General features: G+C 43.0%; 2 protein-coding genes and 4 long non-coding RNA genes across 15 annotated transcripts; 3 read left to right on the top strand and 3 right to left on the bottom strand.

Moving 5' to 3' along the window:
- Positions 1-130: 130 nt before the first annotated feature.
- On the top strand, positions 131-10,061 carry LOC136433614 (uncharacterized). Its single transcript, XR_010755644.1, has 4 exons — positions 131-550; positions 7,212-7,363; positions 7,623-7,704; positions 8,032-10,061. It is a non-coding gene; the product is annotated as an uncharacterized lncRNA (long non-coding RNA).
- On the top strand, positions 1,208-2,892 carry LOC136433616 (uncharacterized). Its single transcript, XR_010755646.1, has 2 exons — positions 1,208-1,462; positions 1,992-2,892. It is a non-coding gene; the product is annotated as an uncharacterized lncRNA (long non-coding RNA).
- Positions 2,718-4,289, bottom strand: LOC136433615 (uncharacterized). Its single transcript, XR_010755645.1, has 2 exons — positions 4,035-4,289; positions 2,718-3,442 (listed from the first exon to the last, which is right to left on the bottom strand). It is a non-coding gene; the product is annotated as an uncharacterized lncRNA (long non-coding RNA).
- LOC136433613 (uncharacterized) lies at positions 5,405-6,997 on the bottom strand. Its single transcript, XR_010755643.1, has 2 exons — positions 6,732-6,997; positions 5,405-6,110 (listed from the first exon to the last, which is right to left on the bottom strand). It is a non-coding gene; the product is annotated as an uncharacterized lncRNA (long non-coding RNA).
- Positions 10,062-11,327: 1,266 nt separating the features above from the next.
- LOC136433610 (dynein axonemal assembly factor 4-like) lies at positions 11,328-13,031 on the bottom strand. Its single transcript, XM_066425998.1, has one exon. The coding sequence runs from the start codon at positions 12,945-12,947 to the stop codon at positions 11,655-11,657; it is 1,293 nt and encodes a 430-aa protein (XP_066282095.1). The 5' UTR covers positions 12,948-13,031; the 3' UTR covers positions 11,328-11,654.
- Positions 13,032-13,380: 349 nt separating this feature from the next.
- LOC136433612 (RNA-binding protein lark-like) lies at positions 13,381-24,211 on the top strand. 10 transcript variants are annotated; one of them, XM_066426002.1, is made up of 11 exons: positions 13,381-13,561; positions 16,018-16,142; positions 16,399-16,482; positions 16,712-16,836; positions 17,168-17,344; positions 17,776-17,787; positions 19,721-19,741; positions 20,042-20,170; positions 21,038-21,097; positions 23,130-23,294; positions 23,516-24,211. In XM_066426002.1, the coding sequence occupies exons 1-10, from the start codon at positions 13,513-13,515 to the stop codon at positions 23,215-23,217; spliced, it is 870 nt and encodes a 289-aa protein (XP_066282099.1). In that variant the 5' UTR covers positions 13,381-13,512; the 3' UTR covers positions 23,218-23,294; positions 23,516-24,211. The 10 variants fall into 10 exon arrangements, with proteins under 10 accessions (XP_066282099.1, XP_066282096.1, XP_066282098.1 ...); XM_066425999.1 differs by having other exon boundaries at positions 13,382-13,561; positions 17,156-17,344; XM_066426001.1 differs by lacking the exon at positions 17,776-17,787 and having other exon boundaries at positions 13,382-13,561; positions 17,156-17,344.
- Positions 24,212-24,852: the final 641 nt, after the last annotated feature.

Here is a 24,852-nt window from a genome sequence, read left to right as displayed (position 1 = left end):
AATATAGTTATAGCCATCTGGTAAATGTAAACCGGAACCTCGGCCGACGAGCTGCAGTACTGCTATCAATGACGCGTCGTGCGGAGCGGTGTTAATCTTATTAGCACAGATGGCCAATGTGGGGTGACTAGATTAATCTCATCAGACAGGTAACCAATCCGGGGAAAGATGTCATCAAAGACAGCCAATAGGGGGAAATACTCAAAAGTGCATTTTTCCAACCAATAACAAGCCAACAATTCAACCAATCAGAAGCTAGTAGTTTGCCATCCATGTTACCCAACCTTGACAGTTCCATTCGCGGCCACCTACAGCTTGGAAAGGCTGCCATGTCTCTTTCTCCCGAGACCCGGGCTAATGCCCACCCGGCGTTATTAGTGAAGTCCGCCTCGGGACTGGCCCCTCTCCTCTCCGTAACGGTTCGTCCATAGCTCGCGGTCCTTCCAGCCGCGGCTTGACTGCCATGGATGAACGGGGTCAGTCTCACATCTACAAATTGTTGTAGATTGCCATTATGGCGGGTCTTCCACGCGGCCACGACATTCCGACGGTAAGTTTAGCATCTCAATGAAGCTGTGTTGGTAGAATTCATTTTGAAATGTAAAAGTTGAAGTACCATATCTTCATCATGCTGAAGGTGGCTAGAAGAAGAAGAAGAAGAAGAACAGTCATTCACGGGGTATAACGTACGTCACGGGATGGCCAGACACATTCGGTGGTCGCAGAGATCTATCAGCCGCAACGCGCAGACACATTCGACGCGCCGCGGAAAAATCAGCCGTCCGCGCGGACCTATCAGCCGCAACGCGCAGACAAATTCGACGCCGCGCGGACCTATCAGCCCTTCGCGAGGAAAACTCAGCCGTGGGACAGCGCCATCAGGTGTCTCACTACTGCCTTCAGAGAGCGCTGGAAAGCCCGCGCCAAGGTAGGTCCTCCACAATTTCCTTCTCTAGCGTCATATAGAGACATCGACTGGTAATCTAACTAGGCCTATCAGGTGCCAGACTATCTTAGGGTCATCCGGAGCCAGAAATAATCGGCAGGTCTTCAAATTAAGTCGAGATATAGGGAGAACAGTTCTCAATCGGTGACACACCACATCGAAGTTGTCAAGGTAAACAGTGGCTAATGCCGTATTTTGGGCCATTAGAAGCAAAGACATCGGCGGTTTTGACGTCTTTTAGTGTGATTGGGTGTCCAGAACCACGGGGTATAACGTACGTCACGGGATGGCCTGACACATTCGGTGGTCGCAGAGATCTTTCAGCCGCAACGCGCAGACACATTCGACGCGCCGCGGAAAAATCAGCCGTCCGCGCGGTCCTATCAGCCGCAACGCGCAGACAAATTCGACGCCGCGCGGACCTATCAGCTGCTCGCGCGGAAAAATCAGCCGTGGGACAGCGCCATCAGGTGTCTCACTACTGCCTTCAGAGAGCGCTGGAAAGGCCGCGCCAAGGTAGGTCCTCCACAATTTCCTTCTCTAGTATCATATAGAGACATCGACTGGTAATCTAACTAGGCCTATCAGGTGCCAGACTATCTTATGGTCATCCGGAGCCAAAAATAATCGGCAGGTCTTCAAATTAAGTCGAGATATAGGGAGAACAGTTCTAAATCGGTGACACACCACATCGAAGTTATCAAGGTAAACAATGGCCAATGCCATATTTTGGGCCATTGGAAGCAAAGACATCTGCGGTTTTGACGTCTTTTAGTGTGATTGGGTGTCCAGAACAACGTAACATACTCTGGAATCGATATAATATGCCCACAGAGCGAAAATATGTGGTAGAAGTGATACCGCTATATAACGCCCCCCTCCCCCATCCTTCAGCACGAACCACCACGTATAGAACGATGTTAACATATCTTATAGCAGTATTAAAGCCATAAGAAGCGATATTGTCGTGGCCATTTAAATGAAGATACATAGTCATCAATGTTTGTCCAGACAAAGGCATTCATTTTTGGAATTTGCATTTCAGCCATGGAGTTGGATGAGTAGAACAGGGTTTGTGCATCACGGTGACCACAAATGTAAAACCACCTGTTCCACCCTACAAGTCTAGCCTTCAGGAGGGAGATGAAGAACCACCTGACAAGCCATCCCTTGGGGAGGGACAGGATACCTGGTCTTCAAGTAACAGCACCAGTGGATCCCGTTCAAACACCAGCACCAGTGGATCCAGTGAGGTTTCAGTGTCTTTGGAAGAGTCCAACGAGTCCGATGACCTACCTGGTGTGGTTGTGCCAGCTGAAGATGTAGAAAAGGATGTCTCCTCCCCCACACGCAGGACTACAGTATAGTCTGTGTACACATGGCAAGTGCTAAGCGAACAGCGGTTCACTAGATGAACACAAGCGTCGCTGCCATGGGGCTGATAAAGGACCAGCAATTTAGTGTGGGTTCTGCAATAAAGACTTTATTTATGCTAGAGACTTTCAGGATCACTTAGTTGAATCATCCAAGGAGTGCCCAGTTTCTCAGAAAGAGTTCAAGTGAAGAAGCACATGATAGTGCACTCAGATTGGGATTGTTGTAACAAATGTGGAAATTCCTTTAAGTCATAATATAAGAAGTCCTAAACATCATCACAGAACCCATGACAATCCCAGAGTAAATCTGTAGTGTTGGGAAAATGATGGCGTCGAGACTCGGTATTTGACTGGTTTTGACTTTGTTCTTCTTTTTTCAAGAGTCAATACTAATATACGATCAGAATACTTTAATTTGTAATCTATAGCAATAAATTAAGCAACAGTGCAATATGATTACAACATAGTCATTTGCCAAGTGATGTATAACAAGATCAAGAACATGGTATTGCAATTCAGCAAATATATATGTTGTAAACAACCAGAATAAATTTAGTTATATATACAATGTACCTATATTTTGTGTGTCATTTTTGGATTAACATTTCAGGAAATACAGGTGCAATACAGATGGTCAGTACAATGATGCAACGCTGAGATGGTCCATTACTTAAATCTGTAGATATAACAACTTGACAAAGTATAGTCTTCATCTAATATCATGTGCTATTTCAAACTTACTGCATAGTACTAAAATTGACGAATAATCTACTCAATACATATCTCTATGAATATAGATTTCTACTGCAAATATGGAGTTATTTGAATATTCAAGTTGTACATTGTATGATTTCCGTTGCTTAGCGCCTTTCGTATAAAGGGAGAGAAGCCTACAGTCCAGAAAAAGTGCTATTGACGCTAGCTTGAGTAGGAGTTGACCAGGAGAGTTGTGTTTCTTTCTGCCTGGGACTTGCTGCAGTGCTGTCATCAATGCCAGTGTTATCTTCTGTTACCCATACATCTTCAACTTCGCAATCTGTGTTTGCTTTCCAGGTGCCCGTTGCTTTGTTTCTACACCTTTTCTGCGGATATAGTGTCAACCTGAGTCGACGAGGCATTTCTGAAAAATATCAGGGTTGATTATTTGCAGTGACACATTATACCTGGGTAATAGTTATACTAGCAATATAATAAACAATCTTGCGAGAAACGTATGAGATGTTCGTTGAATCATCTAGATGAGGTATTCCCCGCATATCGCCAAAATCCATCGACGCGACAAAGACACTATTGCCTGTTAATGTTTACTATACTACTACATGTATATGATGGGCCGTAACTTTACTGGAAAATGGGGAGGGGGGCGTTATATAGCGGTATCACATATTTTCGCTCTGTGGGCATATTATATCGATTCCAGAGTATGTTACGTTGTTCTGGACACCCAATCACACTAAAAGACGTCAAAACCGCAGATGTCTTTGCTTCTAATGGCCCAAAATACAGCATTGGCCACAGTTTACCTTGATAACTTCGATGTGGTGTGTCACCGATTTAGAACTGTTCTCCCTATATCTCGACTTAATTTGAAGACCTGCCGATTATTTTTGGCTCCGGATGACCATAAGATAGTCTGGCACCTGATAGGCCTATTTAGATTACCAGTCGATGTCTCTATATGATACTAGAGAAGGAAATTGTGGAGGACCTACCTTGGCGCGGCCTTTCCAGCGCTCTCTGAAGGCAGTAGTGAGACACCTGATGGCGCTGTCCCACGGCTGATTTTTCCGCGCGAGCAGCTGATAGGTCCGCGCGGCGTCGAATTTGTCTGCGCGTTGCGGCTGATAGGACCGCGCGGACGGCTGATTTTTCCGCGGCGCGTCGAATGTGTCTGCGCGTTGCGGCTGATAGATCTCTGCGCCCACCGAATGTGTCAGGCCATCCCGTGACGTACGTTATACCCCGTGAGAACAACGTAACATACTCTGGAATTGATATAATATGCCCACAGAGCGAAAATATGTGGTAGAAGTGATACCGCTATATAACGCCCCCCTCCCCCATCCTTCAGTACGAACCACCATGTGTAGAAGTACTAGAACGATGTTAGCTCTTATAGCAGTATTAAAGCCATAAGAAGCGATACTGTTGTGGTCATTTCAATGAAGATGCAGAGTCATCAATGTTTATCCAGACAAAGGCATTCATTTTTGGAATTTGCATTTCAGTCATGGAGTTTGATGAGTAGGACAGGTTTGTGCATGTGACCACAAATGTAAAACCACCTGTTCTACCCTACAAGTCCAGCCTTCAGGAGGGAGATGAAGAACCACCTGACAAGCCATGCCTTGGGGAGGGACAGGGTACCTGGTCTTCAAGTAACAGCACCAGTGGATCCCGTTCAAACACCAGCACCAGTGGATCCCGTTCAAACACCAGCACCAGTGGATCCAGTGAGGGTTCAGTGTCTTTGGAAGAGTCCAACGAGTCTGATGACCTACCTGGTGTGGTTTTGCCAGCTGAAGATGTAGAAAAGGATGTCTCCTCCCCCACACGCAGGACTACAGTGCAGTCTGTGTACACATTGCAAGTGCTAAGCGAACAGCGGTTCAGTAGCTGAACACAAGCGTCGCTGCCATGGGGCTGATAAAGGACCAGCAATTTAGTGTGGGTTGTGCAATAAATACTTTATTTATGCTAGAGACTTTCAGGATCACTAAGTTGAATCATCCAAGGAGTGCCCAGTTTGTCAGAAAGAGTTCAAGTGAAGAAGCACATGATAGTGCACTCAGATTGGGATTTTTGTGACAAACGTGGAAAGTCCTTTAAGTCATAGTATATGAAGTCCTGAAACATCATCACAGAACCCATGACAATCCCAGAGTAAAGACGTTTGTCAGTGCTACAAGTGTGAACACAGGTTTCATAAAAAGGAAGAACTTGTGTGTAATCATGCAGTAATTCTGGTTCATATAATTATATTTGTTGTTTCACAAGAAGGTATACCTTGTGTATAGTGCACCTGTACAGTGACATATTTTCATCTGTAGTGTTGGGAAAATCACGGCGCCGAGACTCGGTATTTGATTGGTTTTGACTTTGTTCTTCTTTTTTCAAGAGTCAATATTTATAAACGATCAGAATACTTTAATTTGTAATCTATAGCAATAGATTAAGCTACAGTGCAATATGATTACAACATAGTCATTTGCCAAGTGATGTATAACAAGATCAAGAACATGGTATTGCAATTCAGCAAATATATATTTTGTAAACAACCAGAATAAATCTAGTTATATATAACTATATTTTGTGTGTCATTTTTGGATTAACATTTCAGGAAATACGGATGGTCAGTACAATTATGCAACGCTGAGATGGTCCATTACCTACATCTGTGAATATAACAACCTGACAAAGTATAGTCTTCATCCAATATCTACTCAATACATATCTCTATGAATATATAGATTTCTACGGCAAATATGGAGTTATTTGAATATTCCAGTTGTACATTGTATGATTTCCGTTGCTTAGTGCCTTTCGTATAAAGGGAGAGAAGCCTACAGTCCAGAAAAAGTGTCGTTGACGCTAGCTCGAGTAGGAGTTGACCAGGAGAGTTGTGTCTCTTTCTGCCTGGGACTTGCTGCAGTGCTGTCATCAATGCCAATGTTATCTTCTGTTACCCATACATCGTCAACTTCGCGTGTTTGCTTTCCAGGTGCCCGTTGTTTTGTTTCTACACCTTTTCCGCGGATGTAGTGTCAACCTGAGTCGACGAGTCATTTCTGAAAAATGTCAGGGTTGATTACTTGCAGTGACACATTATACCTGGGTAATAGTAGTAACAATATAGTAAACAATCTTGCGAGAAACGTATGAGATGTTCGTTGAATCATCTAGATGAGGATAATCCCTTAAAGTGATAGAAGGTATTCCCCGCATATCGCCAAAATCAATCGAGGCGACAAAAACACTATTGCCTGTTAATGCTTACTATACTACTACATAAGATATTGGCCGTAACTTTACTGGAAAATAGGGAGGGGGGCGACATATAGCGGTATCACTTCTACCACATGATTTTCGCTCTGTGGGCATATTGTATCAATTCCAGAGTATGTTACGTTGTTCTGGACACCCAATCACACTAAAAGACGTCAAAACCGCCGATGTCTTTGCTTCTAATGGCCCAAAATACGACATTAGCCACTGTTTACCTTGACAACTTCGATGTGGTGTGTCACCGATTGAGAACTGTTCTCCCTATATCTCGACTTAATTTGAAGACCTGCCGATTATTTCTGGCTCCGGATGACCCTAAGATAGTCTGGCACCTGATAGGCCTAGTTAGATTACCAGTCGATGTCTCTATATGACGCTAGAGAAGGAAATTGTGGAGGACCTACCTTGGCGCGGGCTTTCCAGCGCTCTCTGAAGGCAGTAGTGAGACACCTGATGGCGCTGTCCCACGGCTGAGTTTTCCTCGCGAAGGGCTGATAGGTCCGCGCGGCGTCGAATTTGTCTGCGCGTTGCGGCTGATAGGTCCGCGCGGACGGCTGATTTTTCCGCGGCGCGTCGAATGTGTCTGCGCGTTGCGGCTGATAGATCTCTGCGACCACCGAATGTGTCTGGCCATCCCGTGACGTACGTTATACCCCGTGTCATTGTTCTTAGGAAATTATTATCTATTCGTGCTCAGTCCTTCCTATATAATGTCCTTGATTTGAGCAAAGCTTCGCAGAAAATTCTTGTCGCACCGTAGTACAACAGGACTTATTTGTCGGTTGGAAATTTTGGTCACGATTGCGCTTTTTGTTTTATCTTTTTATCAGAGCATAATTGTATGTCACATTCTCACTTGCCATTGTCTTTTGTGTTTGTTGCAGCAATGGTGAGGAGGCACCATTGACATATATGTCTGGACCGTGCATGACCCTGGGCAGCAACACTGAAGGGTCTTTGCGACAACATGCAGGGCATCACTAAGCCGAGGAGGCTTCAAGGGAATCGGCTCTGCCTCATACCACATTTTGACAAGGTGAGCATTGCCTGTGCTGTATAATTGTTTGACAGCAGGCTCTGCTCAGCATTAGTTGATGGTGATAGGATTCATTATGAAATTGGATCTGTAATTGAGCATACACATGGTTTGTGAATTGGTCCACAGTTTATACATCTTGTATTTGAATTTTTGGTCATGACAAATTTTGTCTGTTTATCAGAGGTGTCCAGTTTTAATTGTACGTCACATTCCCAATACCATTGGACTGCCGTTGAGCCTTTAATGTTTGTTGCAGGTGATGTCTGTGTGTACACCCTGGCCCTGCTGCTGAGGATGAATGGATTGAAGGAGACTGTTGACTGGATTAACACGGTACTGTGAGTAGAATCTATACAACTTACTCCAACTTGACCGTGACATAACTTTTTGTTCAGGCCAGTGGCAGCGTCTCTGAACTTAAAGTTTACCCATGCCAGTTCCAGAAATTTTGACTAGTCAAGTCCTGATTTCCAACAGTTTGACCTGAGTTTAGATATCTTTCAACTTATGCCTGACTTCGGTCACCATTTCCACTCTTGGCAGAACATAAAGCATCCTAGTGCCTTCGTAGTGTTTGGATTAGAACAAAGTGAGACGATGTTTGGTGGTAACTAGTTTGGTGGCTGTTTTGTCCTAATTCCTTCATGTGTTTGACTTTTATGTAGCTCAAAGAAGCTTGGAAGGAGACATCTCTAAGGACTTATTCTTCTTTGAGGTCGTCGTCCAACGCCAACTACGCCATCTCTACGGTGACATCGAGAAAGACCGGTGCTCGTGTACGCCCTGCCAGAAGACCTGGAATTGTTAAATGTTTGGATCATTTCGAAGCAGTTCGAAGTTCAAAATGTTTCCACAGAACTGGGTTGGGACTGACTTATCATTGGTGTTATGGGAAGTTAATGATTTGTGATGTTGCATCAATAGCTTTAACTGAACGTACGATTCCCTCTGTGTACCTGGGCGTTGTCGGCAGGGCTAGTCACAATCTCTTGGTTGGTGGTAGGGTGCTTGACGTGTGTTTTGTTGACATCCTGAGTGATGCTGTTGGTTGGGGGTTGAGGCAGTTTGTGAGTGGTGGCTACTTTTTCATGCAGGGCTTCAGCCCGTTTCTGTGGTGTACAGGCCCAGTGTGTGGTTGGTTCAGTTTCTGTAGCTGTGTCGATGGCTGAGATTGTTTGCGGAGTGATTGCGAAGTTCACAGTTTCTGAGAACGGGGATTTTCCCGGTTCTGTTAGCTTATGACTGCTTGGATTCTTCTACCATCTGTTGTCCTTTCTGTTTATGTGGTGGTCAGTGGGTCGTCGGGAACCTAGACCACGACATAATTTGCCTTGTGTCATATCTTGGAGTCCCGAACCTAGACAATGGCACAGGGCCGGAAAGGAAGGCAGGTGGTCGGAGAGCCTGAGTAGTTGTGAGCCAACAGAACCAGGAAAATCTCTGGTCTCTGAAACACCGAATTTTGCAGTCACTCCGAGAGCAATCCCGGCTATCGGCATAGTTACAGAAACTGAATCTGCCATGCATCGGGTTTATATACCGCAGAAATAGGCTGGAGCCCTGTGTGGTGAAGTATTCATCGCTCTTGAAATGTCCTACCCCCTGCCAGCAATGTCACTCAGGGTGTCATCAAAATGTACTCAACACCTTGCCATCCATCAAGAGATCATGATTCTCTCTGCTGATAATGCTTCAGGTAGACAGTAGGGGATGGTACATTTCTAGGTTGGACCTAGAACTGAAATGACAATCACAAATCAAGTTAACTTCCTGTCATGCCCCCAGCAGTCTGTAAATGAAGTTATTGTAAATGACCTTTTATAGAATGCAAAGTGTACACTTTTACAGCAATCATGTATAAAATATACTAAGTTATGCTTAAGGACACATTTCCAAAGCTTGCGGGAACAAATGATATAAAAGACAGCAAAACACAGAAATAGTAAAAAAGTACTCCTTACCATAAATTACGTATATTCTTGATACAAAATTTTCATACTTTGTTTCCTCAAACAGCATGGTCGGGCCCTGGCTGGGAAATGTGACCCTAGCATTAAATGTATCTAGTTAAGCTTACTATTTGTTAGTTAGGGTTAAGTGTCCTATTGAAATTTTGGCTACTTAACTGCTGTCCTTTCTGTTTATGTGGTGGTCAGTGGGTTGTCGGGAACCTAAACCACGACATAATTTTCCTTCTGTCATATCTTGGAGTCCCGAACCAAGACAATGGCACAGGGCCGGAAAGGAAGGCGATGAATACCATTTTTTCAAGGCTAAGGCGGATGTTGGAACACACACACACACACACACACACACACACACACACAAACACAACACTCACATGCTAATGTGCGCGCGCGCACACACACTCACACTCACTCAACATATTAACACAAACATATCAACAACTATCTGACAGATACTTAGTTAATATTTGGCAATTTTACCTTTTTCTTTTCAAAACTCAGCATTTTTAGCTTGAGTCACGAGCCACTATTCTCCAAGCAGAAGTTCGGCTTGGCAACATAAAGTAAACGGGACAAAAAAGAAAGTCCAATAGAGACGCCTAAAACCGCGTCAAAAGGCAGCTGGAGCCAACCTTTTGCTTGGAGAGTAACGAGCCACTGAACACATTGTACACTTTGCATTCCTCCGTTTTGTCAAGAACTGCTATCAAATAAACAGTTTGAAACCAGGTGTGTAGTTTATATTTCACATTAGATTTTGAGGAAAATTGAAGCTTTCTCCCTCCCCACTCACAAATTTGCATAAAATAGATGCTCCCCCTCCCCACTGACGTGAAATGCATGATCCCTCTCTCCCATGCTCTGTGTAAGATGGTTGTTCCCTCTCTAAGTTTTTTCAACATTTTTTTTCCGGCAAAATTAACAACTTCTGATCACTTATGTTTTCAGTGAAAGATTAACCTTACATATGCAAGAATAAAAGTCTTGAAGAGGAAGCTTGTACTATAAAATCACCCAATAAATTCGGCTAACGTAAACTACCAGTGTCAGTCTGCTACTGAATGTCGTGTTCACATAGGTGGAGGCCTGGCTAAGATACTTACCACCAACACAAGTTACTCTCTCAATTAACTTTTGAAATGTAGTCAGATAAGAAATTGATGTATGGCTATACATGAAGCTATATGTAACCCAGAATATGAATGGCAACACTGGCTTACCATGCTCTGTTTGGTAGTACATTTGTATAAGTAAAGACATTGGTTGGCAGTTCATGTGCAGTTATACCTTACAACTTCTACAGAGCTCCTGTCTATATAACTGGCTTTTAGAATACCATGTAGACACCACAGCTACGAGTCATATTTCTAGACATACAAATGGTCCCAGGGTTCAGAAATCTGCATTTTAAGAGTAAATTTGGTAAAATTCCCCATTTGATCAAACAAGAACCAACCACGAGACCCGTTTCCTTCTCCTTCATTGTTAGCGCCACTAACTGACCTGTCTAAAACTGGTCCAAACCTTTTAGCCTAGCGGTTGGTGCGCTGTGAGCTGGTAGCCCGGGTTCAGCGAGGATTGGAATCCCGGGAGCCAGGAGACTGTACTACTTACCTCTTGTGTTTCAGTGTGACACATTGGATAGCAGCAAGTTGCCTACGCTCTGAAGTTGAGACAATTTTCCCCAAACCTACTTCAGACCACAAGATTCTGACTTAAACAAATTGACAAAGGTATTCTCAAAATATGAGTCTGGATACTTTTCTACCCATTTCTCTAGTAACATGTTGATTGTCATATTTAGGACAACCCTATCCAGACATCTCAAGAGTGGGAGACCATTTCTCACATAAGGCAATGCCATCTATAAAGTCATCAGTGAACGAATGCAGGTCCTGCAATTCTAGCTAATATGATAATAGTAATATGAAATCACACAACAAATTCTCAGGTTTCAGCTGTTGACTGAAAGAACTTTTCTTTTGATAAACCTGTTTGCAATGAACTACTTTCTCAACTTTATTTGTTATAGACCTCAATCCATACAAGCATTGAAATGCTGTGATATACAGTATAACATTATAAGATTACTAGTATCCTAATGAAAACTGAATATACAGTATGCAATCAATATGCAATTCAACAATACATGTAGTCTAAAGAAATTTTGAAATGTGTCACAAAGGAAAAAAAACATTTACTAGTATTAGTAGTATAGTAATAACTCAACCAAACTAATTTGCTGGTACATTGTAACACATCAGAGATTTTGGTTCACTAGTCATATCTGTACATGAGGCAGCAAACAAAATGGTTCAGCTCTAATCTAATGACTCCAATGCATCGTTGCCATTATTGTCAGTGCTACCCTGTATGATTTGACGGATTCTCTCAGCATCTTGTGTGAGAGTTTCATTCTTGGGATCTATCTTCAGCGCTGCCTCGTAGTCCATCAAGCCTTCCACGTACATCTCCAGCTGACAGAGGGATGTACCTCTCCTCACGTGGGCCTTACACCTGGCTGCTGCATTAGCAGGTACTGGAGGAGTCAAGAGCTCCAACGCCCGGGAGCTGTCCTGTGCAGCTTTGTGAAAGTTCCTGATCTGCAGATGACAGGCTGCCCTATTGGAATAGAGAGCAGGCATTTTACTGTCCATGCGGATAGCTTGTGAGTATGCATTCACAGCGGCAAGGACGTTTCCAGACTTGTAAAATCCGTCTCCCTTTTCCTTCAGCCACAGTGGATTTTTCTCCTCCTCGCTTAAGTTTGGATCGTCGATGTCTGCAGCCCGCATGGCTTCTGTCTGTTTCTTCAGCCACTCCTCCTCCTCATGAAGCTTGGACTCCCTCACGGGTGTTGGGAAGACCCTTGGTGTGAAGGACACCTCAATTTTTCCTTTGGACCTGATGGCTGGCATGTTGGCATCATCATCCTCAAACATGGACGACTTCTTTTTAGCAGCTTCAGACTTCTTCTTGGGAGGTTCAATCTTTTCGGTTGTTTGTGCTCTAACTTGTGGCTTCTTTTCTTCCTCTTTGGCAACTTCAAATCTTCGCTCTGTTTCTTCAGTCTTGTTTTTCTCCTCATTCCTTTTAGCAATTTCAGTCTGAACTTGCTGCTTTTTCCACGTTTCCAGCTCAGACATTGCCAGCTCACGCTCAGCTTTCTTTGCATTTTCGACTCTTCTTCTTTCTTCTTCCTCCAGTCTCATCTGCTCGCGAAGTGCATACTTCTGTTCCTGTCTCTTCCGTTCTGCAGCAGCCTTCTGTTGTTCTTCTGCTCTCTGTTGTGCCTTTTCAATCTCCTTCTCTCTCTTCTCTATCATAGCTTTCTTGTCACCACCACTCGACGCTGCAAGCTGTGTCCAGATACCGGGGTCTTTCTTGACAAGCTTGAAGACGACCGTGCCATTTCCCACCTGAGCCGTACTTTTATCATCCACCACAGGTGCAAACAGGTCGACCTCAAACAGGTAGGGAGGGTAGTTCACCTTGATGTACTTGTCTGTGGAGAATATGTCTGTCTTCTTGGCCTGCACGCCCTTGAGCGGAACTGTGATGAAAACCGAAGTCTCGGTCTCTTCCCAAGTGTAGTCTTTCACTGTGATCGGCATGACTGCGTTAGATTCGGAGAGTGAGACAGATTCTACAGCAGGCACGCGTTACATAGGTTACTATGGTTTTCAGACGGCCATATTAGAATATCACATTCACATCATAGGGAATCTTACTTTTTATTGTATATCGTGTACTCAAAAGAAAAATTCTTAGTTGTCTTATTCAAAGGATTTCGAAATATTTGTATTACGCTGTGTTTTTCATACATGCATAGAAACAACTAATTTACAAATCTAAACATTCTAATGAACATTTCCAATACGAGAATAAACACCTAAAAATTTTCGTAGATGGTATAACCTCCAGACGTATTCTGTTATCTTCTTCGTGATTGGACAGCAGGAATGGTTTCGGAGATCCCTTGAAAATCAGACCAATCAGAGGTCCTTTAGCTAAGCACTGTGATTGCAATCCAGTGTCACGTGGTGTAGCAGTCCCGCCATTTTGCCGAGTCTAGCGAGGGTAAAACTGGTTTGGTGCTCAGAGATTTTCGCGTTTTCCCCGCGGTGTAAGGGGTAATTTTGGTATTCTTAATCATTCCGCGCTCCCACAGACGGTAGGATGTCGTTCAACCGTGGTAGGCCATTCCCGGGCCGGAACAGCAGCAAAGGTGAGCCGTTGAAAGTGAGAGGTAGCGTGCATGGGCTTTGTGTGTCAGCTTGTGAGACAAGTTTTCTATGGCGTCCCGTCCGTCGCGCTGTGGCTTTTCGTCTCTGCTCCTCTACTGGTATATGAGCTGTGCATATGAAATATATTACATCAATGTTGGTATGGATGATGTTTTAGGACACGAAGAAAGTTTATTTATGTCAAAACAGATAGGCAGAGTGAGACGCTGCAGGGCGTCGTTTTAGTTTTCGACTGGACATGCTAATCCCCTGATCTCCCATCATGCAACACTGTCCCATGTGCAAAAAGTCAACACTCATAGTCACACAAACAACAGCATACTTTGTGATTATAAAGCCAAGCATACGCCAGGGTTCTCCCCAGAAATTTAGAGTATACCGGAGGAGGGTGCGAAGCACCCGAGGCGACGCGCCTTGGCGCGTGCTGGGGGGGTGGCCCGGAGGGGGGTTTCCCCCCCTCCGGAGGAGGAAGCTTTAGCATTTGGGTTGTTTCAAGTTCAAATGGAGGCCATTTCCTGCAACTTCATGTTGACTTCTTCCCAACAATCACAAGCAAAAGAGGCAGGAAAAATCTTCAAAGTTCAAGCCAACACTATTTTGAAAACACATATACTTTATTACATATGTTTCTGACATCATCTTGATGGCTTTTGCTTAATCTTCGATTCATCCCTGTCACATAAACAGAAAAAAGCAAGCTAACCCTCAATCTATGATACAAACTGACACAAAAATTCTGAATTTTTGGGAAAAATTGGGCATAGGTTCCCCGCTATGACCCCTTACCGGGGGCCAACGGTGCCATCAAGTTCAACAAGAAGAATAGTATACACAACTCCTAGTCATGTATTTTCTACTTGGAACTTGAGGCAAATCACAATGGGAAAAAGATGTGGAGAACATTGGGCAAAACCTTCTCATTTTGATATTAATATTAATAATTTTTCTTCAAATTGATATGAATAACACATCAAAAACTATAAAAAAAAGAAGACAACAGAAACTTGTGCATTTTCTGATATACAGGCTGTAGAATGTAATGAATTTTCCTGAAGAATTTCACACATCAAAATCCCAACATACACAAAAGTTTGCTGTAACAGTGTAAGTGTAAAATCTCCAGCTACAAGTCTTTGCAATGGCCCCTTTAGTCTGAGAATGGAATGTTCCATTCCTCCTGTAGAATTTAAGTGGATTTGCATTTGTAGCCGCAGATTCAAACTAGATACAAATTGTATTTGACGTTCAAAAAACCCATCTGAACCAAAGAAAATAAAGAAAATGATCCTTTAAACTTTCAAATAAATATTAAAGCCTTCTATTATGCAGTTTTCTAAAAGATTAATATTTTTTCCGTGCCCATGATATCAAATTTTAAAGCCCGTAATCTGCGGTAAAATGTGAGGCTATTTTCTGTCTAGCTTCATTATAAACAAAAGAAAATGGTCGCCGGTCGGTAGAACCTCATAGTTTTTCTGAAATTTCTGCATTTTCGTCGGGTTTGGGACTTAACAACCAACACCAAAAGCGAAATAACACCATGCTTGGTATTTTCATGGTTAATGTTGCTAAAATGAAGCAGCCATTTTTCGACTGGATTTCCGATTTTGTTAAAAAAAGGGCAGAATTTTCGTCAGCTAGGAGACCATGTGCTCCCAACAAACTGAACAAAGTTCTGCATTTTTCATTGCTTTTGGGACTAAAAACACACACCGAATGTTAAACAAAACCCCACACGATGTTTTCAAATGTAGTAGTGCTACAATGAACCAGGCATTTTCCTGCTGCTTGCCGATCTTGACTGAATTTTGAGGCACGCACTGGCGGTAAGGTGATTTTCTCAAACGTGTACTAGTACTACTACTACTAGCTCCAAATAAATTTCTCATTTCTTTCTGACCCCGTTGGCTGTGATTCATGAAGTAAATACAGACAATTAGCATTGTTTGCATGGAAATAGGATTTAGGGGAGTCGGATGCTAAACCAATAATGAGATTCTTTTGTCATCGGCGTTGTAGCGAAGTGGTCAATTGTTTTTCGAGTATCCGATCCATTCACAAGTTTTTACAGACAATGCCGACGGAAAAAGTGACGCCGCTCGGCCCAGAATTCTGCGTATTTTCATGAATTTTTGCCAGATTATCCAGGAAAATAGGGAAGAAACACCCTAGATTTGAAAATGAGTATACCGGCGCAGAGCTAGGAGTATACCGGCGGCGCGCCGTTGTTCCGTTGTCTGGGGAGAACCCTGCATACGCCGTCTTATTTACTAGTTCTTGAGACCGTCAAAAATTGACTGAATAATGTCTATAATCAGATGTATAATGTATATATCCTTTGCATGACTTAGATAGTAATATTCAGATACCCCAGGCAGGATTAGTTGTCACCGAAGACAATGTTTTATCATTTATGTTTCTTTTTTCTTCTTCACAGCTGAAATGACCAAGTTGTATGTGGGAAATGTCCCGCAGCCTGCACGGAAGAAGGACTTGCAGGATTTGTTTGAAAAGTTTGGCAAAGTGAACGAATGTGACATCATCAAGAACTATGGCTTTGTGGTAAGTTGATTGCAAACTCCATATTCCAAATATGTGCCGATTCAAAGGCAATATGGTAAGGTGATAGAAGGGCCTGTGGCTGCAGTTTTCCTTCATTGTTACTTTCTTTGCATTGCCAACGATTCAAAGGAGTGATACTAATTTTTCCTGTGACTGAGTGGTCACTCATAGATCAAAGTTACTTCTCTCCCTGGAAAGTTGATGACATGAAAATCAAGTTGAAAGTATTTGTTCATCTGTGTCATTTTTTTTGCAGCATATGGATAACGAGCAGGATGCGAATGATGCCATCAAGGCGTTGAACAACACGGAATGGATGGGAACAAGAATTACTGTTGAGGTACTAATAAGTAATATGTGTACTAAGATTTTATTGCCTTATAATAGTTATATAGTCATGCCTCCATTTTCTGAGTTTTCAAAGTCATGGATGTGTAATGACTTTTAAGCTACCGGTATATCCACCTTCCCTGTATGATGTAGTTTCTGTTTTAATATATGTTAATTGTGACATTTGATTTAGCATAATTGATTAGTAATCTTGTTGTATTGTTCTGTTGCTTCTATAGATGTCCAAGAGTAAGGTGCGCACACAACCAGGCCAGGGCAGCCGGGGAGAGTGCTACAGATGTGGCAAGATGGGTCACTGGTCCAGAGACTGTCCTACAGATGGGGGCAAGAGAGGCAGGGGCGGGTAGGCAGCTTATATTTCAACACTGAGGATCTTTCTATTCCTTAGTACATAGATACGTACACTAGATAGGGAGGGAGTGACTATGGAACATTGCAATGAAACATCTTAGATGTTAGAAGGCATCATGATTTTGACTTGCCCCCCCTCAAAAGTCCTTTCCATTAGTCACTGACGAAAGACAGCAAATGCTGTCTGAAACGTCTGTTTCAAAATTTTATCCAGTTGCTTGAGTAACTATTTTTGGCTTATCTTATTACCTGGATGTCTAACCTTCATCAACGTACATAAATGGGAGACTATTGTATCTTATATGACTTAGTTTCCCCCCTAGTGGTGGCGGCGGCGGAGGTGGCCGTGGTCCACCCCCACCTGCTTACGATGATGGTTATGACCGAGACCGGGGTGATCGTTACGGAGACTACATGCAGCGGAGACTGCCACCTCCCCCTCCCGACTACTACTACAGGATGCGCTACATGGATCCAGTATATGACAGATACAGGGATAGGTGAGTCTTGGCTGTAGCGATCACAACAATAATGTGTAACATAATGATAAGGCTTAAGGTGACTTACTGGGTGATCCAAAGAATTGTCCTCCAAACTTTAAAGAAGTAACTATGGATGGGTATGCCAATGTGTGACAGTCACATTGCATCTTAGCTTTGTAGGTTTGGTGTAAGGGTTTCACTTGTGATGTCTTAGGTGGTAATAGTCGCACAGGATTCATCTAAGCAGCATAGTGTTCATGTGCAACATGTAATTTCATGAGGTGTTGGTGTTAAACAAAGGTGATTCCACTGGGTGATTCCCAGTGAAAAATTTTTTAGAGAAAGGAAGAAAATCATTTTTAAAATCCTACTGCAGGAGCATTCAGTGAAATGTAAGTGCCTTGTTACTAACTGTGCTTTTGTTTTTCTTTTGGTTTTCATCTTGGCAGGTACTATGAGAGGTGGGTTGTGCTCATGTTTGATTATTCAGTGTCTGTAGTCTGTTCCACTGCTGGAAACTGCATACTTCTAATGAAAAACCAAGTCTTTGATGTAGTTGAGAGCAAAAACTGCATCACTCGACACAAGACAAATTTGGTATTAAACATCATTGATGATAATATCAACAAACTGCCCCAAAACTACAATGTTAAAGAGATAATAGTGAAAACCAAGTCTTTTATATGACTTGTCTTCTGGTGCTTAGAGGTGTGGGTGAATGGTGGTAACATTTTTGTAGTTTTTATCTTCGTTAAAACCATGTTACGTCCAATTGGATTATGAATATTTTTGTCAGGAAAAGAATTCATGGCAATAGGGATTGTGCAATGCAGTGTTTCCGCCAGACCGCGACTGAGAGGCCGTCCACTTGGGGAGGGCCGTACCGCGAAAATTAATTGACCGTACCGCGAAAATTAATTGACCATACCGCGAACATTAATTGACCAGGAAAAGTAACTGAATGTTGTGATCAGAAAAAACTTTGTTAATTTTTCAAAATCAATTTGATACGAAGGTCGCTATAATACTGCTTCAATCGTCACAAAATGCGATCTATATTGACCAGAAACGCCTGAAGTGTAGAGGGGTTTTCCCGCACTGTGGTCACGTGACATCTTGCCGTCAACCAATCAGAGCACAGATTTAATGACGCGGACCAATCAGCGCTTAGAACCTTGCATATCAATGAGCTTAAAAACATGGCGGACGGCCCGGGACGGGGCAGGTTGCGACTCGACTTACGTGAATTCATAGCGAAAAAAACAATTTATCTACGGTACATTTGGAGAATTTTAACGGAAAAACATTCAAAGGAATATATATTGTGTTGAATACGGTCAGAAATGATGGCGAATCACGGCGAATCGCGGCAAATCACGACGTAGAGGCTGAAATGCACGGGCGAAATTCTTGGTTTGTTTACGTTTTTCCTTGTTTTCTTCGATGACTTTCTTCGATTGAGTCTTGAAAAACGGGTTTTTAATGAGATCACCGTATGCCAAAGGCACCGACATCGATTCTTCGCAAGCTTAACAATAGCAACAAACAAAAGAGTGTGAATGTCCAACGATATAGAGCGTCCCCACGCCCGCAGTAACAAAGAAAAACAATTTGAAATTATGCCGACCTCTCGTATTTTTTTCCCGATTTCTCGGCATTTAGTTTGTCTTTTTTTTTTTTTTAAAGGACGGCCTATGTCTGAGTTCAGGCCGTCCAAAGCGACATAAGGCCGTCATTTGACGGGAAGACGCCCCTCTGGCGGAAACACTGGTGCAATGTGTAACAGGCTAAGTGTCACGCACACTACTGCTGCTTCACCCTTTCTGTGTTGCACAGATGTTCTCTTGTGTGGCTTATTTGCTGCTTCCACTGTCCGCGCTAAGGCTGCATATCTTAGCTTGAACACCAGCCACGTTGCTGAAGCATTAACTCAGTAAATAAAGCACGGCTGGCCAAAATGATAAACTGTTGTACTAAACTGAAAGGGGTAATGAGAGGTGTTACAGATCCATCTGCAATGTGGGTTTCTCTCTGTCCGGTAGCCTGTCCCAAATGTGACCATTTTGTTATTAGGGTTCCACTGGCCGAAGTAGTCAGGATATTTTCAGTGACATTAACACTCTTGTTAGATACCAACCCTAATGTGATACCAGGCGTGGTGGAAGTAAAACGTATTGCTGAAACCAATTTAACATCCATAAAATTGTTGAATCTAATTCTTTGAAGGTGAAGTGGGTAACACTAGGTGCTCAGCATTGAGCAGGCGGTTGAAAGGGTTTCTATGCAGGTGTAAAAAAAACAAAAGGTGCCCTCCCTCACAGACCAGCACCAGTAACCATGTCTTCTTCCTGTTTCTCCTTACATGGGACATCCTGTCAACCCTGCACCTTGCAGGCTGTCCGAAAGCAAACACAGGTTAGGACATAGCACAATAGGCTTCTGTTGTATCCGTTTCTTTTAGTCAAGCCTATTGTTGTCATTTTATCCTTTGAATGCCACAGGTTTAGCTCAAGGTATTCTCAACCAAGGAACATGAAAATGTTCATCAGTTCTTATAAAACAAAAATTTAGCTTCAAAATTGTTACTTGTTCTTGGCGTAAAGGCAAAGGCTTTGAGGGCAGAGAATGGTGACTGGTGGTGTTTAGTGGTGGTCTGTGTTGGGAGGGCATTTGTGACTAAGTCTAATCATGTGACCTGTTTGCAATGACTTTCAGTCGCCTACCGCCGCCACGTGACCCCCGCGATCTGCCGCCTCCTGGTTACCGGGCGCGCAGTCGCAGTCCGCTGGGTCGCCGACTGACGCCGCCACCTCCCATGTACGGCCGACGAACCCCTCCCCCCAGGTAAACACACGTCTCCCTCTGGTAGATATCAGTACTCAAACTACACCTCATGATACCCTGTAAGCTGGGCTTATGTTCCAGTACACTGTACCTGTAAAATTGTTTAGGTACAGGCCCAGACCTTAACTTCAAGTGTACCTCTACCTGATCAAACTAAAACAATAGTGGATAGCACTAGGGGTGGATACCGGTTCGCTGGACCTGATTCGGACCTTTATAACATCCAAGAACCAAGTCCAAATACCTGAAAGACAAAAACCTGAGTCCAAAAAAACCTGAACAAAGTACAAATATATTTTTCTATTTTGTTTGATAAAAAGTGTTTTGAGTCTCCCCTCTGACAGAAAAGGCATTTAGAATAAGTGAAACATTTGAATATCAAACACTGGTTTATCTTGAAAGTTTTCTTGCCAAGAAACTTTTATAGCCGTGCGTGTCAGTGTTAATTCTCTATGCTTTATATTGGTCTAATAAAACAAAACATCAACTGGACAGGATCAGGTCCAGGTTCAGGTTCAGACCTGAACCTAAATCTCTGGACCTAAACTTGGACTTGGACCTTATTAAGCCAAACCGGTATCCACCCCTAGATAGCACTGGATACCATCTTTTAGATTGAAGGTAACTAAATCTCAAAAAAGACATTTTTTACAGTTTTGCACTTGAAAATTAGGAAAACTTGCAAATACCCTTGCATTGAGATTGAAAAATGTAAATCCTCATAGAAGGATTACTGGTTATGATTCAGATTTGTCCTGCAAGGTCCCTCTGCAATTAGACCCAAAATATGTTATTGTTGAGACAAAGATCTTGAGCATATCTTTGCATGAAGCCATATTTACATCTGTGCCACTGTTATACTTCTAGGGGCTATGAGGACCGCTTGCCACTACCTCGGAGGGAGCCTTACGACATCCCACCTGGACGGTAAGGGCGGTAGATACTGCGGGAAAATTGTGTTGTGTGTCAGCAGCATTTTAGAAAGACTGGGATAACTGTCCACGCTATGTGTGTCTAATGTGTCTCAGTATTTTCCAGTACATTGAGCTGATTTCTTGGTCTGAAAGGGGTAAGAAGATATCACTACTAACAAGATTTAATACATGCTTTCCAAATTGACAAATCGTGGCTTGAATTGATGCGGCTAATCTACCACATATCGCTTCTGCTGCTTCTGTGAAAATCGGTTTGGAAAAACGTGTCAAAGTATCGTGGACGGGCGAGTAGAATGTTAAGTCAACTAGCAATCAACCTGTCACCGATTGGTTATTTCTTGGAATGCAACTCCAACCTGTAAAACACATAGCCATATTGGATTAGCAGAGACTTTAGAGCTATCTTGTCTAACTTGATGATTGATTTTTTTTGGAATGCTGATGACAAGAAGTTTGACTTTGATGATGAACCGTGGATTAACTTATCGTTACCCTCCTGGCCGACGCCCCTTCTTTCAGCTATCCCCCGGGACGTGGCTTGAGTCCTCCGGGTCGTTCAGCGCGAGTTCCTCCGGCCATGCCACCGCGACCACGACCGTACTGAGCAACCTGTGAGACCTCGCCGGGAACCGCGTCGTAAGAACCACCGCGACGGGAAAGGAGGAAGCTCACAGCGTGAATGCTCACAGCATGTGGATGGACTCTAACTTAGTCTTACATTGTGAATATCATGCGTTTGAAGTACTAGTCGTTTGCGTAGTTCAAGAGGGGAAAAACAAACAAAATCGTGATAGTATGGATAATCCAAGGAACACTCGTGTATTGTCTTATTGTTACGCTTAGGGTCAATGTGACTGCCGCTTGTATCATTTTTTTAATACTCGTATAGCTGTCGTTCGCTACTTTTATAGTCGCTACTGTTTTGTGTAAAAGTCAAGGTTTCTCGGTCGATAAAACCAAGGAGTGGGGATTTCTAGATTGCGCTTGGCAATCAGTCAGTCAGTGAGTCAAATAAATGAAACCTTTGTTGTGAAAATCGTGTGAACCGTTCATGTACGACGCAGGTCTAAGTATCCCAGAGTCGTCTAGAGCCAAGAGCTCAGCGTGTTGACATTCTGTGAATTGTAAATGCTCTCCCCGAGATTGAAACTCAACAGGGTTTATCATAGCAGAACCTGCAGGAAGAGTGCGTTCGAAACCTTCTTGCGGGTTTCTGGGAATCGACCTCCCATCAAATTTTCGTCGAGGATGCTGGCGAGGAATTTTCGTCTGGTGGCTGAGGACTCTCGTGTGCGTGCAAGGCAACAGGTACCCCATGAACCGTGACCCTCGCGTTCGTTGTTCTTTGCTTGATGAACGTGTTACTACTATACAGTATATTTAACACCGACACTGCGAGCTGCTTTCTGACCTAACACTGCCAGCCTCGTGCAAAGGTTCAGGTCCCGGTCGTGTTGGACAGGGTTAGCTATCCCTCGCGTGGCAGTACCTCTGCACAGACTGCAGGCAGTGTTAAAAACTCTTTAGTCTTGTGATTGAACCACTTTCAGGTTGCCATTGGAAGTTAATTCAACCTCTATTCCTTTGACTACTATCATTCTGAACAAATTTAAAATGTGAAAGTCACCAATTACCAGCACAGTGGTAACCAATGGCGTCTTGGAGCGGACATATTACTTTTTTTACTGGTGGTCGTCACATTGAATAGAAATTACAGTAGATTGTAAAAAAACTGAAATTGTAAAGAAACAAATTGTGACATTAAATAGGACAGCACTTAGTTCTGAACCACAACTCTCTCCACACCGGGTGATTTCGAGCGTTCAATTAGCCTGTACAAACCTAAGTGTTCAACACCACAGTATTCTCTTCTCTTGCTGTCTTTGGGGATGATTCAAACTTGCATCTACTACGTGCCCCCCATAGTTGTCTGAACTCGGTTTGTGCCAGGCTATCTAGTATCAGGACCACCCGGTCCCAGAGGCAACACTGCCTAATCTTTGTGTTATTTGTTTCACTTGCAGACCAAACCCAAGGAATGAAAAGCCAGTGGCATCAGCAGCACTGAATTCTTTCCTACGTGGACTAAAGAACAGGATGGTGGCCCAGTAATTCTAGTGGGACAGAACAACCTTTCCAAAGAATCTCCAACGTTGGAGAGTGTTTACAGAGTCTTAATGATCACCCAGGTACGATGTTTGTAACAGTCTTTATTTTTATGGTTAGAGATAACTTAAGAAAAGAATGAAGGTAACTTAGGTTTTAACCTTGAAATACGAGTGTAATGCATATATAGTTGTTCTGTTCTACCATAAGAAGCTAAATTTCTGCCTCTTTGCTATGTTTTTTATTGTTTTTTCTGGTACGCGTTAACAATGATGCTGAATGTATGATGTCTTTACTGTTCCAGGACTTCCTCCAAGATGGAGAGGGGAACTGGGAGCTGATCTCAGCACAACTTCAGGAGTCAGCAGGACTGTGAAATCAAGCTCTTGTGATCTTTGCTTGTGACCAGTATGTTAAAAGCTGTGACAAGAATGGACAAAAATGAATATGGGTGTGATAGTTGCAATGTCAGAAAAGACAGACTCCAAGATTGTCTAACAAGAAAATTGGATGGAACTTGGAGCCGAATTATGTGTCTTAAACTTCTTTCGTGCTGAGGTACCTGTTTTCGATCAAGTTCTTGTTAGTTACAAGTTTTGGTAGCAGGGAGAGTGTTGAGTAGCCTTTACTTCATCTGGACCAGAACTGTTGTGTACTTGCTCTGTTGTGACGTTCCCTTGGCAAAAAACACACAGTTTAATGAAATAAAATTTTTTTCAATGATCGAATAAGTTAATTCTGACTGATTTGAAGCCTTGTGCCTTGCCATGTTTCAAACTGAATACTTTGCCATGTTCAGGACTAAGATCAAATCTATTTTTGCATTGAAAACTTTTGTTGCAGCTACAATCAAGTCAAAAGTCACTTATACATTGTGATGATGGCCAGTGTTAGATAAAGTTTCATACAATGTTAAATAAGATAGTTTCATACATATGTGGGCCATGTTTCTGTGGACATGAGACGCCGAAACTTGAGTATTAAAGTCTACTTTTGCAAAGTCGTGTTGGTTATACCTTTTAACTGTCTGCCCAGCGTGTATGTTGCTGAAAAAACACTTGTTAGTTTTTGCCTGTTTCCAACTTTGCGAAATTGTGAGTGTAGGAGCAGGCATAAACTAACTGAGATGGTAACCAGGCTAAGACGTGTGCACAACAATTTCAAAGTCCCCAAGTAGATATTGGAGGAGGCTAAATTGACAATATTTGACGTGCTCGAAGCATCCTGTTGAACAGGGGAGCCATAACTAATCCACAAGCAGATCTCCACGGTGCTAAAAGCGTACAAGCTTGCCAGAGAAGCTACAGTCAGCCAGGGAAGTTGTCAGGCACCGTGGGATAAAAATTTATTTCTGCCAGTTGGATACGGTTTTGCAACAGTTGGGTCTGCTTGGAGACTTGGCCATGACCGCATTTTACGTCTCATCCGAAAGACAGGTCCAGCCCTAACCAAGATGTCCTAATCCAGGATTGGGCCTGTGTCTCCCACTTAGCAAATAATAGGAAACAGTAGATCAACTATACGGCTACTACCATCCAGTCACATCACGTTACAGCTCCCCCTGTTGCCATGTATTGATAAAGTGAAACATAGTTCACCTAAGTAGCCTCTACTAGGGAGTGTGCTATGCATATTGGACCC

The sequence above is a fragment of the Branchiostoma lanceolatum genome, chromosome 4 (genome assembly GCF_035083965.1).
Source record: "Branchiostoma lanceolatum isolate klBraLanc5 chromosome 4, klBraLanc5.hap2, whole genome shotgun sequence".
NCBI classification, from domain to species: domain Eukaryota; kingdom Metazoa; phylum Chordata; class Leptocardii; order Amphioxiformes; family Branchiostomatidae; genus Branchiostoma; species Branchiostoma lanceolatum.
This window is presented reverse-complemented; position numbering and strand designations above follow the sequence as displayed.

What these genes read in the sequence shown, in the direction of transcription:
- LOC136433610 (XM_066425998.1), bottom strand. Translation starts at nt 12,947, where the DNA reads ATGCCGATCACAGTGAAAGACTACACTTGGGAAGAGACCGAGACTTCG.
- LOC136433612 (XM_066425999.1), top strand. Translation starts at nt 13,513, where the DNA reads ATGTCGTTCAACCGTGGTAGGCCATTCCCGGGCCGGAACAGCAGCAAA. An exon ending in GGGCCGGAACAGCAGCAAAG is followed by an intron (nt 13,562 to 16,017) that starts GTGAGCCGTTGA and finishes TCTTCTTCACAG; the next exon opens with CTGAAATGACCAAGTTGTAT. An exon ending in GAACAAGAATTACTGTTGAG is followed by an intron (nt 16,483 to 16,711) that starts GTACTAATAAGT and finishes TTGCTTCTATAG; the next exon opens with ATGTCCAAGAGTAAGGTGCG.